Raw genomic sequence first — 17,101 nt, 5'->3', positions numbered from 1 at the left:
GAACTCAGCTTGGCTGCTTTGACGTTCAAGTCAGACAGTTGAAAAAAGGTGGAGAAAAAATGGAGAGAAGAAAAGAGAGAAAAGTAAGGGGGCGTTTGGTACGAGCATTTTCCATTTTCATTTTCTAGAAAACGCGCGTTTTCTGAAAAACGGTGTTTGGTTTACGTTTTCCGCGTGCGTTTTCTAAAAAATTGGCTATCGTTTTCTAGAAAAACAGAGAATGACAAAAAGTCATTTTCTGTTTTCTAGAAAACGCGCGTTTTCCAGAAAATGAAAATGAAAACGGTGCAAACCAAACGCACCCTAAGGCGTTTGGTACGCGCGTTTTCCATTTTCATTTTCCGGAAAACGCGCGTTTTCTGAAAAACGGTGTTTGGTTTGCGTTTTCCGCGCGCTTTTTCTAAAAAATTGGCTATCGTTTTCTAGAAAAACAGAGAATGACAAAAAGTCATTTTCTGTTTTCTAGAAAACACGTATTTTCCAGAAAATGAAAATGAAAACGGTGCAAACCAAACGCACCCTAAAGAGAATAGTAAAGTTATTAAATTGCTTACTTAGTGCGGCAACTAATTACCTTTAAATAGAAAGTGAAAGGGTGACCCTAGTTTCCGAAGAGTGCAACTATTTCTTTCATTACCAAGTGACATCTCTCTTTATGACCAGTACTTAACTATCACATTCCTTGATGATCGACATTTCAACAACCGCCAAGTCAAGTCTGCATTTGGACTGATCATATTTAGATGTGACTTGGACTTAATTGATTTGAGATCTTCTTTTAGAACGAATTTAGTTGAAACTTTGTTTGATCTAATCTGGACTTAGTCTACATGGATCTGAGCTCGATCTGTCTTGATCCAAGTCTATTTGACTTAATTCGGGTTAAAATTTAAGATAATTTGTTATTAAATTTAAATAAGTTAACAAATATTTTAATAAAATATTATATATATATATATATATTAATTTTGATTGAGCTAAAATAATTTTATTATTTTTATAAAAAATAATAAAGGTGCATTTTAAATTTTCTATAAAAGAATTATCTACTTTCATATGCTTATTTTTCCCAGCAAGTCAAAGGCAAAAGACCTTTCAGGTTGGCTACCAAATGTTCTCAGCAGAAAGTCTGCCATTATCCTCGAAAAAACATCCATGCCCGCTTGACTTGGAGTTTACCATTATCCTCGAAAAAACATCCATGCCCGCTTGACATTGGAATTTATTTATTTTTTGCCTGGTACGGGAGATCACAACCACAAGGAAACGCGTCCTTTTGGTGTCTTGCGGAGACGGGAGATACCCGAGCACGCCATCCGAGAAGCTAGCGTTCAAATCCAGTCGCCGTTATCTCCAGATGAAGGAACAACGGAATACCAGAGGGGAAGATCCAAATCCACTCGCCGTTATCTCCTTGTAGCTAGAGCAATTCGCCTAGGAACGGACACCAATCCAGAACAAGCGAGGAGCCTGTTCCCTGTTCCCTGTTCCCTGTTCCTCTTCCCGCCCCACCTCCTCTCACTTCTCCGTGTAATTATTACTGGTCCATGTAAGTAATGTTAACGCGGGCATTGCTGTTTGTTTCCTTCCCGTACTGCGCCGGCGGCAGCAGCCGCTGCAGCTGCATGCTCTTCTCCCGATCTCTGCTGTCCTCGGCATCGCCCCTCCCTCTGCTCTGCTCTGCTCTGCTCGGCTCGGCTCCATCTGCATCCTTCACTGGCATGCTCCAGGGATCAGCAACATCCCCTTGTATCTTCTGATGGATTCCACCTTTTTCATTAATACTTGCAACTCCCCTCGCCCACTGCAGGACCTTCTCCAGCACCACCAAAAGATGGTCAGGAAACGCCTCGCCTCCGAGCTCAACCTCCAACCCGAGTCCTCCTCTCGCCTCCCTCGCCGTTTACTCCCCAACCCAGACCCTAACCTTCTCCTCAATCCGCCCCCCGTCGACACAGGTCTACACATCACTTTGCCGTCTTTGCCAGCTCCGCCTTCGTCTGGTACTCTCCCTCTTTGCGGCTTCTCTGGTCTGCCTCTCTTCGCTCCAGAGGCCGACCGAGCTACTCTACCTGCTTCCGGCACCGATGCTTCGGTCCAACTCCTCGGCGTCGATGATTCCGCGGCCGAAGCGGATTGGGTGGATCGTATCATTCACGATATACTTAATAGCTTCACTTCCGGCGGCGAGGTCTCCGTTCCACATATTTTGAGCAACGTACGCGAGATCGTGCAACCTTGCAACCCTGTCTTGGCTGCGCTCCTCGAGTTCCGCCTCCGCTCGCTCACCTCCGACCTGTCTCCTCCTCCTACGTTCTCTCTCCACACAGGAGGCGAAACCAAGACGCCAGCACTCCCGGAAACAGTTTCTTTAATTCCTTCTGCACCATCACAATCTCATCCGTCCCAACCACAACGCGTCCAGCAAAACTCCGCCTCTGCTTCCTCCGACGAGGCGACTCCATCGGCCACAACGGTTGTGAAAGAGAAAAGGGATCGTGAACTGCACCAGAGAAAGCGGGATGCGGAGGGACTGCAACTGCTGACGCTTCTTCTGCAGTGCGCGGAAGCGGTGGGCGCCGACAAACTCGACGAGGCCAACGTTCTTCTGCTGGAGATCTCCGAGCTGTCGACTCCCTACGGCACGTCGGCGCAGCGAGTGGCGGCCTACTTCTCCGAGGCCATGTCTGCGCGGCTGGTGAGCACATGCCTTGGCCTCTATGTGCCGCTCCCGGCGGTACCGTTCCGTCACCGTCTCGCCTCCGCTTTCCAGGTCTTCAACGGCATCAGTCCCTTCGTCAAGTTCTCTCACTTCACGGCCAACCAGGCCATCCAGGAGGCGTTCGAGCACGAAGACCATGTGCACATCATCGACTTCGACATCATGCAGGGCTTGCAGTGGCCGGGCCTCTTCCACATCCTCGCCTATCGCCCTGGCAGCTCGCCTCGAGTGCGCCTCACGGGAGTAGGCTCCTCCATGGACGCGCTCGAGGCCACCGGAAAGCGCCTCTCCGATTTCGCCGACACACTCGGTCTTACCTTCGAGTTTGTACCCGTGGCCGAAAAAATCGGTAACCTCGACCCCGAGCGCCTCGGCGTCTCCCCTAGCGAGGCCGTCGCCGTGCACTGGCTCCACCACTCGCTCTACGATGTCACTGGCTCCGACAATAACACCCTTTCGCTCCTCCAGAGGTGAGTTTCTGGATTCAATACCTCTCGCCCTTTACTTGTTAGTTAACCATTACAATTTCAGACTTCCAACCTTTCATTTGTTTCTTTTGGTCATTGGGAAAGCTTAGCAGGGAAATAGGTGCAATTTCCAGCCTTTGCCATGCATTGTTGTAGTTTCAAGCCCTGCATTCCCAATTATCGATCCCTGACTTTCGTTTGAATTAATTACAGTTAACTTTTGTCGTTTGGATTTGTTAAAAAAACACTAAAAAGAGAGATCGCTAGAGAACTTTTTTGACGTTTTAACTTGAGCATTTGATAATTTTTCTTTTCTACTTTTACCTACTTTTTGCTTGTCTCTCCGAGGTCAACCTGCAATCATGTTGCTCCTACTTTTAACGCAATAATTGGCGGGGATGGTCGTCTCTTCGGCGTTGATAGTACACTTCATGTCGCAGATTGATTAATTAGTTACTTGGTTGCAGCTTGGCGCCGAAGGTGGTGACGATGGTCGAGCAGGACCTCAGCCAGGGGGGCTCGTTCCTGGCCCGCTTCGTGGAGGCCATCCACTACTACTCGGCGCTCTTCGACTCGCTGGGCGCCAGCTACGGCGAGGACAGCCAGGAGCGGCACATCGTGGAGCAGCAGCTCCTGTCCCGCGAGATCCGCAACGTGCTGGCCGTTTGCGGCCCGGCGCGCTCTGGCGAGGTCAAGTTCAGCAACTGGCGGGAGAAGCTGAGTCAGGCGGGCTTCTGCGGCGTGTCGCTGGCCGGCAATGCCGCGGCGCAGGCCAACCTTCTCCTCGGCATGTTCCCCTCCGACGGCTATACGCTAGTGGAGGAGAATGGCACGCTGAAGCTGGGGTGGAAGGACCTCTGCTTGCTGACCGCCTCTGCGTGGAGGCCGCTGAGCCGGTATGGACACCTCCACCAACACCACCCTGTGGCTGCCCCTACCACCATCACCACTCCCACCCTGGTAGGTAGTTAGGAAGAGAAGAAGATGTGCAACTATATAAGATCATCCTTGACTCTGTAAGACAATTCCTGTTACTTCTTTTGGTAACGATTTGAGAGACAAAAAAAATTAAGGAAAACTTCTCCCTCTTTTCCTTTTCCTCATAAATTCTATAAACAAGTGCTTAATTGGAAGAAGGAGCAGATGAGAGCAGAGATCAACAGTGGCTTATATATCTTCTCATCTCAGGTTAAATTTATACGAGATGGACCTGGTGTTTTTTTTGTTTGGTATCGAATTCCCAGAAGACACGGTGAGGTGCGGATGAGTCATGGTCTCATGGGCGTGCTCGTCCTTGTTCTTTGACACTGTAGTGGTGGGATGGGATGTCAAATACGAATCTGCATGTTTTTTATTAATATTCAAATCAAATATCTGAAATTTAGCTGGATGTGATTTTGACACCAACTCTGATTACATTTATACTTATCATATTTACTTAACAATAATATGAATAGTTCTTAAGACTTTCTTAACTCTAACTAATCATATAAAAAAAATAAAATTTAGATATTATACAATTATTAATAAATTTGAGTTAAAATTCACTAATGATACATGATATGATGCGTAAAGGAAGGGTTTGATAAGATTAGGAGGTCAAAAATCAATGAGATGTAACGGTCAAAAGTCAAGGGGACATGACAATCAAAAGTCAATGGGATGTGACAGTCAATAGGCAAGTGGGCATGACAGTCAACAGTCAAGGAAAGACGGGAGTTAGTTCGCCTCGCGTCATGAGCCATATAATTCTTGTTCGGTCACAGGTAGGGCAGATACCCAGATCTGAGACATAAGATGAAACTTGGACTAGTTCCTGATCTACCCCGATTGTTCGGATTTCCCCATCTCGAGCTTTATAGATGGTCTTGGTACTTTGGCTAAGACAAATCCGTCCAGCTCTTCAACGGTCAAATCATGAAAGATGAGTCTCTCATCACAGTCTCAGATAAAATCCGATCGGTTCACCATAACTCATCCTCTTCATCAAGGCTCAGTCCTAGTAGCACAGCTGAGCAGTCATTGCCGAGTTGTTTGTAACTGAACCTGGGCAGGACAAAAAGCACTAAGCGACAACAACGTCATAAAATCATAACTTCCTGTTAGAGAATAACTGTCATATGCCAAAGAATATTCCAATGGTCTGCCACTCCCTAAGAGTGGAACCTTAGCTTCCTTCTACTAATGGAGGTCACTGTACATCCTCTCTCACCCAACAAACGCTAACACCCGACATTCTCTGACAGGGGTTAGACTCAAAAGGTATGTAGAGTCATATAAAAAGGGAGGTCCTCTTCCTTGGCTAGGTACACACACATCCGCACTCGTCTTCAACAGTTTTTTTTTCCATCGTACACTGCGTCAGAGGGCCTGCATCGAGGCCTTTTTCCATGGTTTCTGGTCTCTAACGCTCTGGGTGCTTGTTTGAGTGCGTGCAGAGTCTAAGTACCACCATTTCTCCTACCACAGACTTTGGGGTTCCACATGTGGGTTCACCTTTCCGACACACATACACAGGGTACGTCAAAGTTACCTCTCCGTCAACACCAACGTCATCTCCACCAGCCTCCGTCTGACTCAGATTCCGAACAAGATCAATTTGGCGCCGTCTATGCGGATTATCTTATTTTGCTCGGTCGAGAAGTTTCTCTTCTTCTACTTGATCGGTCGAGAATCAGGTAGGAGATGAAGCTTGTGCTTAACTACCTCGGGCTTGACTCCCGGCAGCTCCTAGGGGGACCAGGCAAAGACGTCCCTGTTGCGCACCAGACATTCGACTAGATCCCACTTGATTTCGGATGGTAGGTCGCTTGATACGCGAGTGATGCTTTTAAAGCAATCAGGATAAAGCTGGACCTCCTCCCAGGAAATGGGTTCTTCCGTTATAAGTAAAGGCTCATCTTAAATAATGTGGATTCCCGCATTTCATAAGCAATAGGAAAATAGGAGCATCTTCGACCAAGGCTTAAAGAACCAACATTCAATCCGAACCTTCAGAAGCTGTAGGAAGGAGAAAAAACTTCATCAAAACTAGCTGAAACCACCAAGAACTTGGAACAGAACTCAATCCGTCAAGAAAGAGTTGAACAAAACTAAATCCAAACGTAAACACCCAAATCCCTAGCGGAAATCCATAGCAATTCACAAGATGGAACAAGAACAACACAGGAAAGATCGATCCACCTCTCAATCCAACAATCGACAATATAACAAGCATATTGGCTCCTCCTAACTACCTATCCCATACATCACCAATTCATACCAACGTAGAGGAAAATGCTCTTGCCTTTCTCTCCCTCGGCTACCGCCGGAAGCCCTCGCCCATCGTTATCACTCGACAGTGAGGTCGTCGCTAGTCCCTGCGTCTGATCGCAATGTCCTCCACGGGATCGTCGGCGTGGGGTGATGCTTGGTCGAAGCTTAGGGCACGAAAAGGAGCTCCATCGCGAATGGCAGAGATGAGTGAGGTTGTGAAGTCAGTGACTCGCGGAGTGGAATGAGGTGGAAGAATCGGGGGAACAGTGGATTGCTTTTATACTTAGGTTATTTAGCGTTAACTTAGGGTAATTAAATTTAATCCACTCCTAATTTAAATAGGTATTATATGTTGGACCCCATGGTTGTTTTGATGTGATCAACCAAGTTAGGTTAGGTGCTGTTTGTTGGATCGAAAAGCGCTAGAGGGGGGGGGGGTGAATAGCACTCGTGTCTTTCACTTTTCGTATTTAGAAAACTTAACGAGTAATTGCAGCGGAAATTAAAACAACATAGAAGGACCCAAGTATTTTTACTTGGTTCAGAGCCTTGAGCGACTTCGACTCTAAGGCCCACGCTCGTTGAGCATTTACTTTGGGCAACAACTATAATAGTGCAAAAGATTACAAAAAGTTATTACAAAATAATATTGAGAAAGCTATACTGACAACAAAAAAAATGGAATTTACAGCTTCGGGTCTCAGGTTCTTGCTATAGACTTTCTGGATTGTCTTCAGAGTAGTGCACAGCTGAAAGATAGCTTGGGAGTTGATATATTGATGTTGCTGCTCGAGACTGCCTTTTATAGGCCGTTGAGGGCGCCTTCAAGACCCTTGAGGGTGCCTCTATCACCGCTGGATCCGCAACGCAGATAAGCTCCGAAGTAGTCTTCGCCTATCCACTTGAGAGTGCCTCCAATCCCCTGGAGGGCACCTTCAATGTCGTCCAAGGCGCCTCAAGCCTCCATGAGGGTGCCTCCAACCTGGCTTCCTGCGCAGCTTCTACCTTGCACCCGAGGTGCCTCCAAGCTCCATAGAGGGTGCCTCGGGTACTGTTCATCCGAGGCAAACCTTGTTTCTTTGTCTCTGCAAGATATGTTAGTCCACAAAACAACAACATATCCTACAAAATAAAGTTAGCACATAATAATAACATACAAATAACTGTGTGACAGTCAACGGACTGCCCGATTTTGACTTCATATTTTCGACCGGAAACCCTAGGTCGAACCGACGCCTACATGTTCCCTCAGTGGGAAACACGTCCTCACCTACTTCACTTAGGAGATCATACCTGTTGCTAGGATCCTCTAGACTGACTGGACTTTTGCTCAGTGCCCGAGTCTTCAGGTCTTTCTGCTGGACTTCCGCTCCATGACCCGCCCATACTTTCACCTGGTTCGCGACACCAGGACATTTCACCTAGGGTTACCGCCCCTTAGGACTTTTGCCCAAGCTTCGACCCGCCAAGACTTTCCGCCTAGGGTTACCCCTAGGACCTAGGTTTACCACCCCTAGGGTTTTCACCTGCCTAATCGCAGCTAGGACTTTACCTAAGACACCTTAGGGCTTCTCCTACAATCTCATTCAACCATATTAGATAACAAATAACCTTAACTTTGAATCCTTTGCCATTATCAAAACTCAGGTTCGATCGTCGGATACTTCCCGCACCAACACTGTTTAGTTTTGATCCCTGTGTTTAAGTGTGCAAAAGCTTAGGAGCACAAGAAGTCGAGCAGAAGACGTAGCTAGCGAGAAGGACGGTGCGAGAAGGGAGCCGACAGGCTTTGTGCGTCCGAGGGACAAAAGAGATGTGGAAGAGTACACCGGTGGACGAGAAGAACGTACGCGACATTCGAGGGATGAGAAGCCGGAGCAGAAGCCTGCTCGAGGAGAAGGTCAGAAATTGGGTTCGGGTGAACTCTATTTTAGTTGGCCACAATCACCTAAACGAACAGAGCAGCGGAAGAACCAAAGGAAGGCTGGAGCAATTTATACCCTGCAGGTGGAGGGCGCCCTCCATGAGGTATAGAGGGCACCCTCCATGTGGTATAGAGGGTGCCCTTTATGAGGCATAGAGGACACCCTCCATAAAGTATGGGAGGTGCCCTCCATGCTTATGGAGGGCGCCCTCGACCTAGTTTTTTAGCTATTGCAGCGGATAAAACCTTATCCGCTGTTGCCACGCTGGAGGCGCCCTCCATGCCCTTGGGAGGCGCCCTCAAGCTGTGGATAGAGTTTCCATGAGCTATAAAAAGGGCCCTGGAGCTAGGGAATAAGACATCAACTCTTGAATTAACTTCCTAGCAACTGTTCTAGCTTTCATTGTGTGTAAAAGGCTTATCTGCCTTCAGATAAAGGAGATTCCTAGTGAGCTTTGCAACTGCCTTAGATTAACAACCACCTAACTTGTAACCAAGTCAATCCCGAGTCTCTTCCTCAGTTTTGTCATTTTTATTTTATTATTGTTATTGCACTTTAAGAAGAGTTGAAAGAATGAGGAGGGTATCTTTTTCTATTTCAGGCAATTCACCCCTCCCCTCTTATCGGCTCGCTGCGCCAACAAGTGGTATCAGAGCCCAACCGTCTCAAAAGGACTAACCGCCGTCTAAAGCAACAAGATCAAGACGATGGCCGGACCGACAATCTTCCCACCTAAATTCGAGGGAGATTTTGCATCGTGGAAGAAACTAATGGAGGCATTTTTCAAAATCGATTTTGAAATATTATTAATAATTAAATATAATTTTGTAGCTCCCAAAAACCCTCAAGGAGAAGTAAAAGAAGAGTGTCATTGGACCAAGAAGGAGCAAACAGATTTTGTAGCGAACGGATGAGCCGAGTTCCACCTGTTAGTGTGCTTCCACCCCAATAAGTAAATCAAATCGGAAATTACAACTCCGCGAAGGAGCTTTGGGAAAAGTTCTTGGAGTTGCATGAAAGGACTTCTGAAACAAAGCTCGCGAGATGGGACAAGCTTCGGAATTAACTGACGAACTTCCGAATGGAAGAAGGAGAGTCAGTAGCACAACTGCATGGACGAATCAAGGAACTTATCACAGGACTAATAAACATCGGAGAAACGGTAACGAATCGGGACACACAAAGGTATGCTCTAAATGCGTTCCCAAGAACACCTGAATGGATATCTATAGTAGAATCCTACTATATATCCAAGGATCTCAAGGTAAGTACGTTAGAAAGGATTTTCTCTACTTTTGAATTACATGAATCTCGGTGTGCAGACAAAGAAAGTACCGAGTCAGAACATTGTCTTGAAGGCAAGGACAAACAATTCAGATTCCGACGAATTAATCAATGAAAACGAAGCAACCCTTATGGTAAGAAAATTCAATAAATCTATTTGATCTAATAAATTTAAATTACAGACAAAGAGAGATTATCGAAACAAAAGAAAGGTCTGATGCTACAACTGCAGCGAAGAAGGGCACATCAAGGGTGACTGCCCAAAATTGAAGAAAGGAGACAAAGAGAAAGATAAAAGACCAACATCCTCCAAATACAAGACCTTGAAAGTCACATGGGATGATTCATCATCCTCCGATTCCGAGGTCGGAGCCTTCTTGGGACTAGCTCTAATGGCCAACCATCAAGTGAAAGAAGAAACCAGCTCAGAGATGATCATTGATAAAGGGGGAGGATCAGAAGAAGAAAGCTACGATGAAGGGGGAGCATCAGAAATTGAGGTAAGTAAGGTACGTGTTGTTGGTGCAGGAAGCATCCGACGATTGAACCTAGTTTGATTATGTCAAAGGGTTCAAGTTAAGTCGTGTTGTTATCTAATGTGCTTGAATGAGTTTACAGGAAAGTCCTAACTGCGGTTAGGCAGGTGGAAAATCCTAAGGGGCGGTAACCTTAGGTCCTAGGGGGTGGTAACCCTAGGTGGAGAAAAACCCTAAGGGGCGGTAACCTTAGGTCCTATGGGATGGTAACCCTAGGTGGAGAAAAATCCTAAGGGGCGACAACCTTAGGTCCTAGGGGATGGTAACCCTAGGTGGAGAAAAACCCTAAGGGGCGACAACCTTAGGTCATAGGGGGTGGTAACCCTAGGTGGTGAAAATCCTAAGGGGGTAACCTTAGGTCCTAGGGGGAGGTAACCCTAGGTGGCGAAAAACCCTAGGAGGTGGTAACCCTAGGTCGTAGGGGGTGATAACCCTAGAAGGAAAGTCAAATCGGTCTGAAGGATCAGACTGACATCAGGTATGCTCTCCTGAGTGGAGTAGGTGAAGATGCGTTCTCCGGAAGAGGGAACAGTAGGCGTCGATTCGACCTAGGGTTTCTTGTTGGAAATCCGAAGTCAGAATCGGACAGTCCAGTGACTGTCAAATATTTCACTTATTGTATTTATATCATGCTAACTTTGTCTTGCAGGGTATGTATATGGTTTGTGGACTAACATATTTTGTAGGGACTAAAATACACATCATGCCTCGGATGAACAGTACCCGAGGCGCCCTTATGGAGCTTGAGGCGCCTCGGGTGCAAGGCACAAGAAGTCTGTGTGGCGAGCTTGGAGGCGCCCTCGAGGGAGGCTGAGGCGCCTTGGATGCTAGGATTGAGGCGCCTCCATGGAGGAATGAAGGCGCCTCCAGGCAGGATAAGCAGCAGATAGCGGAGGCTTATCGCAGCGTAGAAAGAGGGATAAGGTTTCACATTTGAGGCGCCTCAGTGAGTCCATGGAGGCGCCCTCAACGTCCAATAAAAGGACATCTCGACCAACAGCTCACATAATCAACTCTGAAGCTATTTTTCTACTACTCGCTGCTAACAAGACGACTCAGAAGTGCTGTAACAACGCCTCGAGAACCAGGAGCCTCAGATTACTATTTTTTTATTGTCGGTATAAGATTACTTGTTGTTTTATTTGTATTGCATTTCTGTAAACTTTATACAATATTATAGTTGTTGTCCATCGAAAGCGATCAACGATCGCGGGCCTTGGAGTAGGAGTCCCCCAAGGCTCTGAACCAAGTAAATACTTGGTGTCCCTTGTGCTTGTGTTTGTTTTTATTATTCAGCTGCTTTACTCAATAGTTTTTCCGAATCCGAAACGCGTGAAAGCCAGAAGTGCTATTCACCCCCCTCTAGTGCAATCTCGATCCAACACGTGCTCTGTCTCCTAAGCAGTCTTTTAAGTTTATCAAAGTTCTTACAAAAGATTTGGTAAAACTAGAAAAAGAGAACGTTGATTTAAAAGGACAGTTAAACAGTTTAAAATCTAAAAATGGTAACTTGAAATTGCAAATCGACGGCTTAAAAAAAGATACATGTTTGAAAAATAACTTTCAAAAATCAAAACTTAGAATTTATGAAAAGTTAAACTGGTACATTAGAAAACATCAAGGACAACTTAGAAGAATACCTAGAGGATATGTACCCCCCAAATATTTAACCAACCCAGTAAAAAGGAGCCTATATTGGGTTCGGAAATTGTACTTAGCTTAATTTTTTTTTAATTTAAGGCTTTCAGAAAAATTAAATGTTTAAATTCCTTAAAAGACTTTGTCTAGAAGTGGTTAACGATCCAATAACTAAGAAGGCCTAGTGCCTCGCCACAGTCTGGAAGCCGATTATCGAATTGAATATTTAATTGACAAATTGATAAACATGTGATTAAGATAATGCTTTTAAATCCTTGTCAATTATTTGAAAATTTCATAACTTAGAAATTGTTTTAAAATTGTTTATTATCTCAAAATTCTAATTTTTTTTTAGAAAATCATTAACTTGGAAATCTGTACCTAATACAAGTGTTTTTTTATGTGATCAAAGGGGGAGAAATATGTACAAGTTTTAGGGGAATTAGGGGGAGTTAAGTTTTTTTATTTAAGATTTTTTTTCAATTTGAATTACATTATATGTTGCAATTTCTTTTATTACAAATTTATGCTTAAAATGTTTATTTTTCAATTACTACTTGTTTGTTTTTACCCTAACTTGAACTTGGGTTGATACACATCAAAAAGGGAGAGATTGTTGGACCCCGTGGTTATTTTGATATGATCAACCAAGTTAGGTTAGACCCTGTTTAATTTTGATCCTTGTGTCTAAGTGTACAGGAGCTTAGGAGCACAGGAAGTCGAGCGGAAGACGTAGTTGACGAGAAAGTCAGCACGAGAAGGGAGCCGACGGGCTGGGTGCGTCCGAGGGATGAAAGAGCTGCAGAAGAGTACACTGGTGGACGAGAAGAACATACGCAACGTTCGAGGGACGAGAAGCCGGAGCAGAAGCCTACTCGAGGAGAAGGACGAAAATTGGGTTCGGGTGAGCCCTATTTTAGTTGGCCGCAATCACCCAAGTGAACGGAGCAGCGGAAGAATCAAAGGAAGCCTGGAGCAATTTATACCCTGTAGGTGAAGGGCGCCCTCCATGAGGTATAGAGGGTGCCCTCCATGTGGTATAGAGGGCACCCTCCATGAGGTATAGAGGGCACCCTCCATGAAGTATGGGAGGCGCCCTCCATGATTATGGAGGACCCCCTCGACCCAGTATTTTAGTTGTTGCGGCGGATAAAATCTTATCCGCTGCTGCCACGCTGGAGGCGCCCTCCATGCCCTTGGGAGGTTCTCTTAAGCTATGGATAGAGTTTCCAGGAGCTATAAAAAGGGTCCTGGAACTAGGGAATAAGACATCAACTCTTGTATTAACTTTTTAGCAACTGTTCGAGCTTTCATTGTATGCAAAAGACTTCTCCGCCTTCAGAGAAAGGAGATTCTTAGTGAGCTTTGCAATCGTCTTGGATTAACAACCACCTAGGTTGTAACCAAGTTAATCCTGAGTCTCTTCCTCAGTTTTGTCATTTATATTTTATTATTGTTGTTGCACTTTAAGAAGAGTTGAAAGAACGAGGAGGGTATCTTTTTTCCATTTTAGGCAATTCACCCCTCTGCTCTTGTCGGCCCGCTGCGCCAACATAATATGCTTCCATCAAGCTTCACACCTCTATCCTCTTGAAACGTGTCATACAAGTTCATTTAAAATTATTAAAATTCGTAGACAATTTTATAAATTCATCCCTTAATTAACGCTCGTGTGACCTTAGAGAATTTCATAAATAAATTCCTTGATTATGCTCATGAGACCTTACAACATTAATTCTGATTAATGGTGAAAAAAATAAAAATACAAAATTTGAAAAAAAAGAATCCCCTGCTCAATTGATGATTGCCCCAATTCAGAGCGGCCTTTCTCGGTTACCACCTATAGAACCGATGCACGTGAGCTGGGGGTGAATCATGTGATTTTTAAAACATTTTTTTTTGTTTTTAAATCAAATACGCAGTGGACTTATAACTAAGTAAAAAGGAAGCAAAACAGAAAGAAACAATCGCTAACACAGGTTTATTTTACTTGATTCAGAGCCTTCAACGACTTCTATTCCAAGGTCCATACTTATTGAGTGTTTTCATTGGACAATTACTATATGCTCGGAAAGATTACAAAAGTTTAAATACAATGCAAGTAAAGTTATATCAACCAAAAGAAATGGAAGCTTGGTTGCAGATTGTCAGAGCAGACTTTCAATGCCGTAGGAGTCTTCTAAGAGCAACACACAAGTATGAAAGTTGGAGCGAGTGATGCCCTGAAGACTCTAGTCGAAGTCCTTTTTATAAACCCTTTCTAGGCACACAAACCACCCCTGGGTGCCTCCAATAAGGCCTAGGACTCCATTGACTTATCCTCCTCTGAGCACTCAGACCACCTCCGAGCGCCTGGATTGCTAACATGGATGCATCTCGGTGAAAGTCTATCTCTAAAGATTTATCCATCTCCAGGCGCCTGGATTACTGACATGGATGTGTAAGAAACTAGATGCGCTAAACACGCAAACGCGCAGCGAAAAAACACTAGTTCCTCCAGAAGATCCATGCATAGGGAAATAAAATTACTACATATACTAAGTTTTCTAACATGATAGTATACCTTTGATGCGTGCACACGATCTCTCAACAGCTCGGATCTCAGCACGATCAAGCGTCCGTGCCTCTTTCGGTATCCACACGAACAAGTGTTCATTTGTCTCACAAACTCACAAAGTGGAGATGAAACCACCTAAGGTTGTGCTAGCAACCTAGAGAAGGTTTCGGCCAAGAGGAGAGGAGAGGAAGGAGACAATGAAGAAGTTACAAAAATGAGAGGAAAAATGGCTTAAGTATTTTCATCCAATGAAAACACTTAATGTGCATTAATTCCATTAATGAGCCTTAATGATCATTCACTCTCCATTAAGGACCACATTTGAAAACCTCTCATTTTAAATTAAATTTTGAAAATTAAATTAAATGATTCATTAAATTCAGAATTCAATAAATTTCTCCATTAAGCCTCACTTGAGTCTAACTCAAGTCTCCTCACTTGAGTCTAACTCAAGTTTAATTCACTTGAATCTAACTCAAGTCTAATTCAATCGAGTCTTACTCAATTAATCTCATACAATTCAAATTCAATGAATCACTATTTCATTAATTCAAATTGACTCCTTGAGTCTAGTTTGAATTGGACTTAATCCAATAATTAGTTTCAATTGAGTCAATAAGTCCAATTTGGATTAGACTTAATCCAATGATTCATCATATGAACCCATCACCAAATCTACTTGTTCTTTGTGTGTAACCCAATAGGTTCTCGTAACATTGGCAATGCACCCAAATCAACATTTAGATACATAAGCAATGAGTGGCATCTAGTAAGGCATCATTGCTACCCAAGTGACGAGAAAGTCGAGATCCGACCTAACCTGTCTGTGGATATTATCTTGTATGACTTTATCCCTCTATCCTTGATATCTAGATTGATCAATGAGGCATAGACCATATCATTCTTTTATCAACCTTTGTGTTTCTTGATCTCTAAGTAGACACACTCAATCAAATAAGCTCAATATTTCATATTGACTCATTTGCGCATGGTCATGCTTTCTTATATCCTACTAATCAAGGGGGCCACATATATTGCTTCCGTCATATGGAAGGGATAGATCTCATCTACATCACTCACATCCCTCCGCATAATTCATTGCATAATCAGTGATCAACTTTATTGTCCACCTTGTTACAGGTGGCGTTTGCTGATACCAAAGTACACAACTCCTTATGTAAGGAACTGTAGCGACTTCAGGTCTAAGGACTATTCATACTAATAGTCACATGATAATATTTATGACACTCATATAATGATCCATGAAATATTCTCATGGCGGATCATTCAATATATATTCTTTAATATATACCCATGTGTCAACCTGATATCTCATATCTACGATTTGTGAGATTAAGTCATCCATTGACCTACATGCTAGTCTCAACACATTAATATTGTCATTGTATATTAATACTCAACTAGGAATAGTTAAGAGTAGTGTTCTATGTATATCTATAATATCTCACTATCAATTCAACCAATTGATATGTTGTAGATAAGAACCTACTACCCAAGGACATTATTATACTTATTCAATCGACACTGAACTGAAATAAATATAATAACCAATTTTACGTTTTATTAATAATGATATATGATACAAAATGAGCCATTTATATGTTGGGTCCGAAAAGTAGCTAGAGGGAGGGGGTGAATAGTGTTGGTGCAACATCCCTCAGGTCAAGGTTGACCTGGTTGACCAAGCTTGAGTCTTGGTTTGGGTTTCGATTTTTGACAATGCAAGGTTGATTGGAGAAGAGTCAAGTAGGTCAAGGATGACCGGATACTTGACTAGGAAGTCCTAACTGGGATGTTAGGCAGAAGGAAAGATCTAGTGAGTGAAGCTAGGCAATGGTGAAAGTCCTGGTGAGTGAAGCTAGGTGAAAGTCCTGGTGAGTGAAGCCAGGCAGAAGAAAATCTTGGTGAGTGAAGCCAGGTGAAAATCCTAGTGAGTGAAGCTAGGTGAAAGTCCTGGTGAGTGAAGCCAGGCAGAAGAAAATCCTGGTGAGTGAAGCCAGGTGAAAATCCTAGTGAGTGAAGCTAGGTGAAAGTCCTGGTGAGTGAAGCCAGGCAGAAGAAAATCCTGGTGAGTGAAGCCAGGTGAAAATCCTAGTGAGTGAAGCTAGGTGGAAGTCCTGGTGAGTGAAGCCAGGCAGAAGAAAATCCTGGTGAGTGAAGCCAGGTGAAAATCCTAGTGAGTGAAGCTAGGTGAAAGACCTGATGAGTGAAGACAGGCAGAAGAGAAGTCCTACTGAGTGAAGCTAGGCAGATTGGAAGCCCTGGTGAGTGAAGTCAGGCATGGGAAAATCCAGATGGGTCAAGATTGACCAGACATCTGGTGAAAGTCCAAGTAGGTCAAGGGAGTGACCGGATACTTGGCATGATGAAGGAAAGTCCAAGTAGGTCAAAGGATTTGACAGGATACTTGGCAAGAGGAGAAAAGTCCAAGTGGGTCAAAGGGATTGACCGGACACTTGGTGAGGGAGTCCTAGCAGGTCAAGAGAGTGACCAGATGCTAGGCATGATGTACCAACAGGTCAAGGTTGACCGAATGTTGGTTTGAGAGGCTTGGGACTTGGTTTTGGGTAAAAACCAAGAGCTGGATCGATCAGTGGATTGATCCAGGGGCTGGATCGATCAGTGGGTCGATCCAGGCTTTTCCCCAGCGAACAGAAAGCCTCTGGATCGATCAGTGGATCGATCCAGGCCTTTCC

The 17,101-nt window shown here is 44.3% G+C and overlaps 1 protein-coding gene across 1 annotated transcript; it reads left to right on the top strand.

Moving 5' to 3' along the window:
- The first annotated feature begins 1,430 nt into the window (after nucleotides 1-1,430).
- LOC122041979 (protein SCARECROW-like) lies at nucleotides 1,431-4,296 on the top strand. Its single transcript, XM_042601882.1, has 2 exons — nucleotides 1,431-3,192; nucleotides 3,657-4,296. The coding sequence occupies exons 1-2, from the start codon at nucleotides 1,760-1,762 to the stop codon at nucleotides 4,159-4,161; spliced, it is 1,938 nt and encodes a 645-aa protein (XP_042457816.1). The 5' UTR covers nucleotides 1,431-1,759; the 3' UTR covers nucleotides 4,162-4,296.
- The last annotated feature ends 12,805 nt before the right edge of the window (nucleotides 4,297-17,101 follow it).

This window comes from Zingiber officinale, chromosome 2A (genome assembly GCF_018446385.1).
Source record: "Zingiber officinale cultivar Zhangliang chromosome 2A, Zo_v1.1, whole genome shotgun sequence".
In the NCBI taxonomy this organism is placed as follows: Eukaryota; Viridiplantae; Streptophyta; class Magnoliopsida; order Zingiberales; family Zingiberaceae; genus Zingiber; species Zingiber officinale.
Note: the sequence above shows the minus strand (reverse complement) of the source record. Positions and strands in the feature narration are given on the sequence as shown.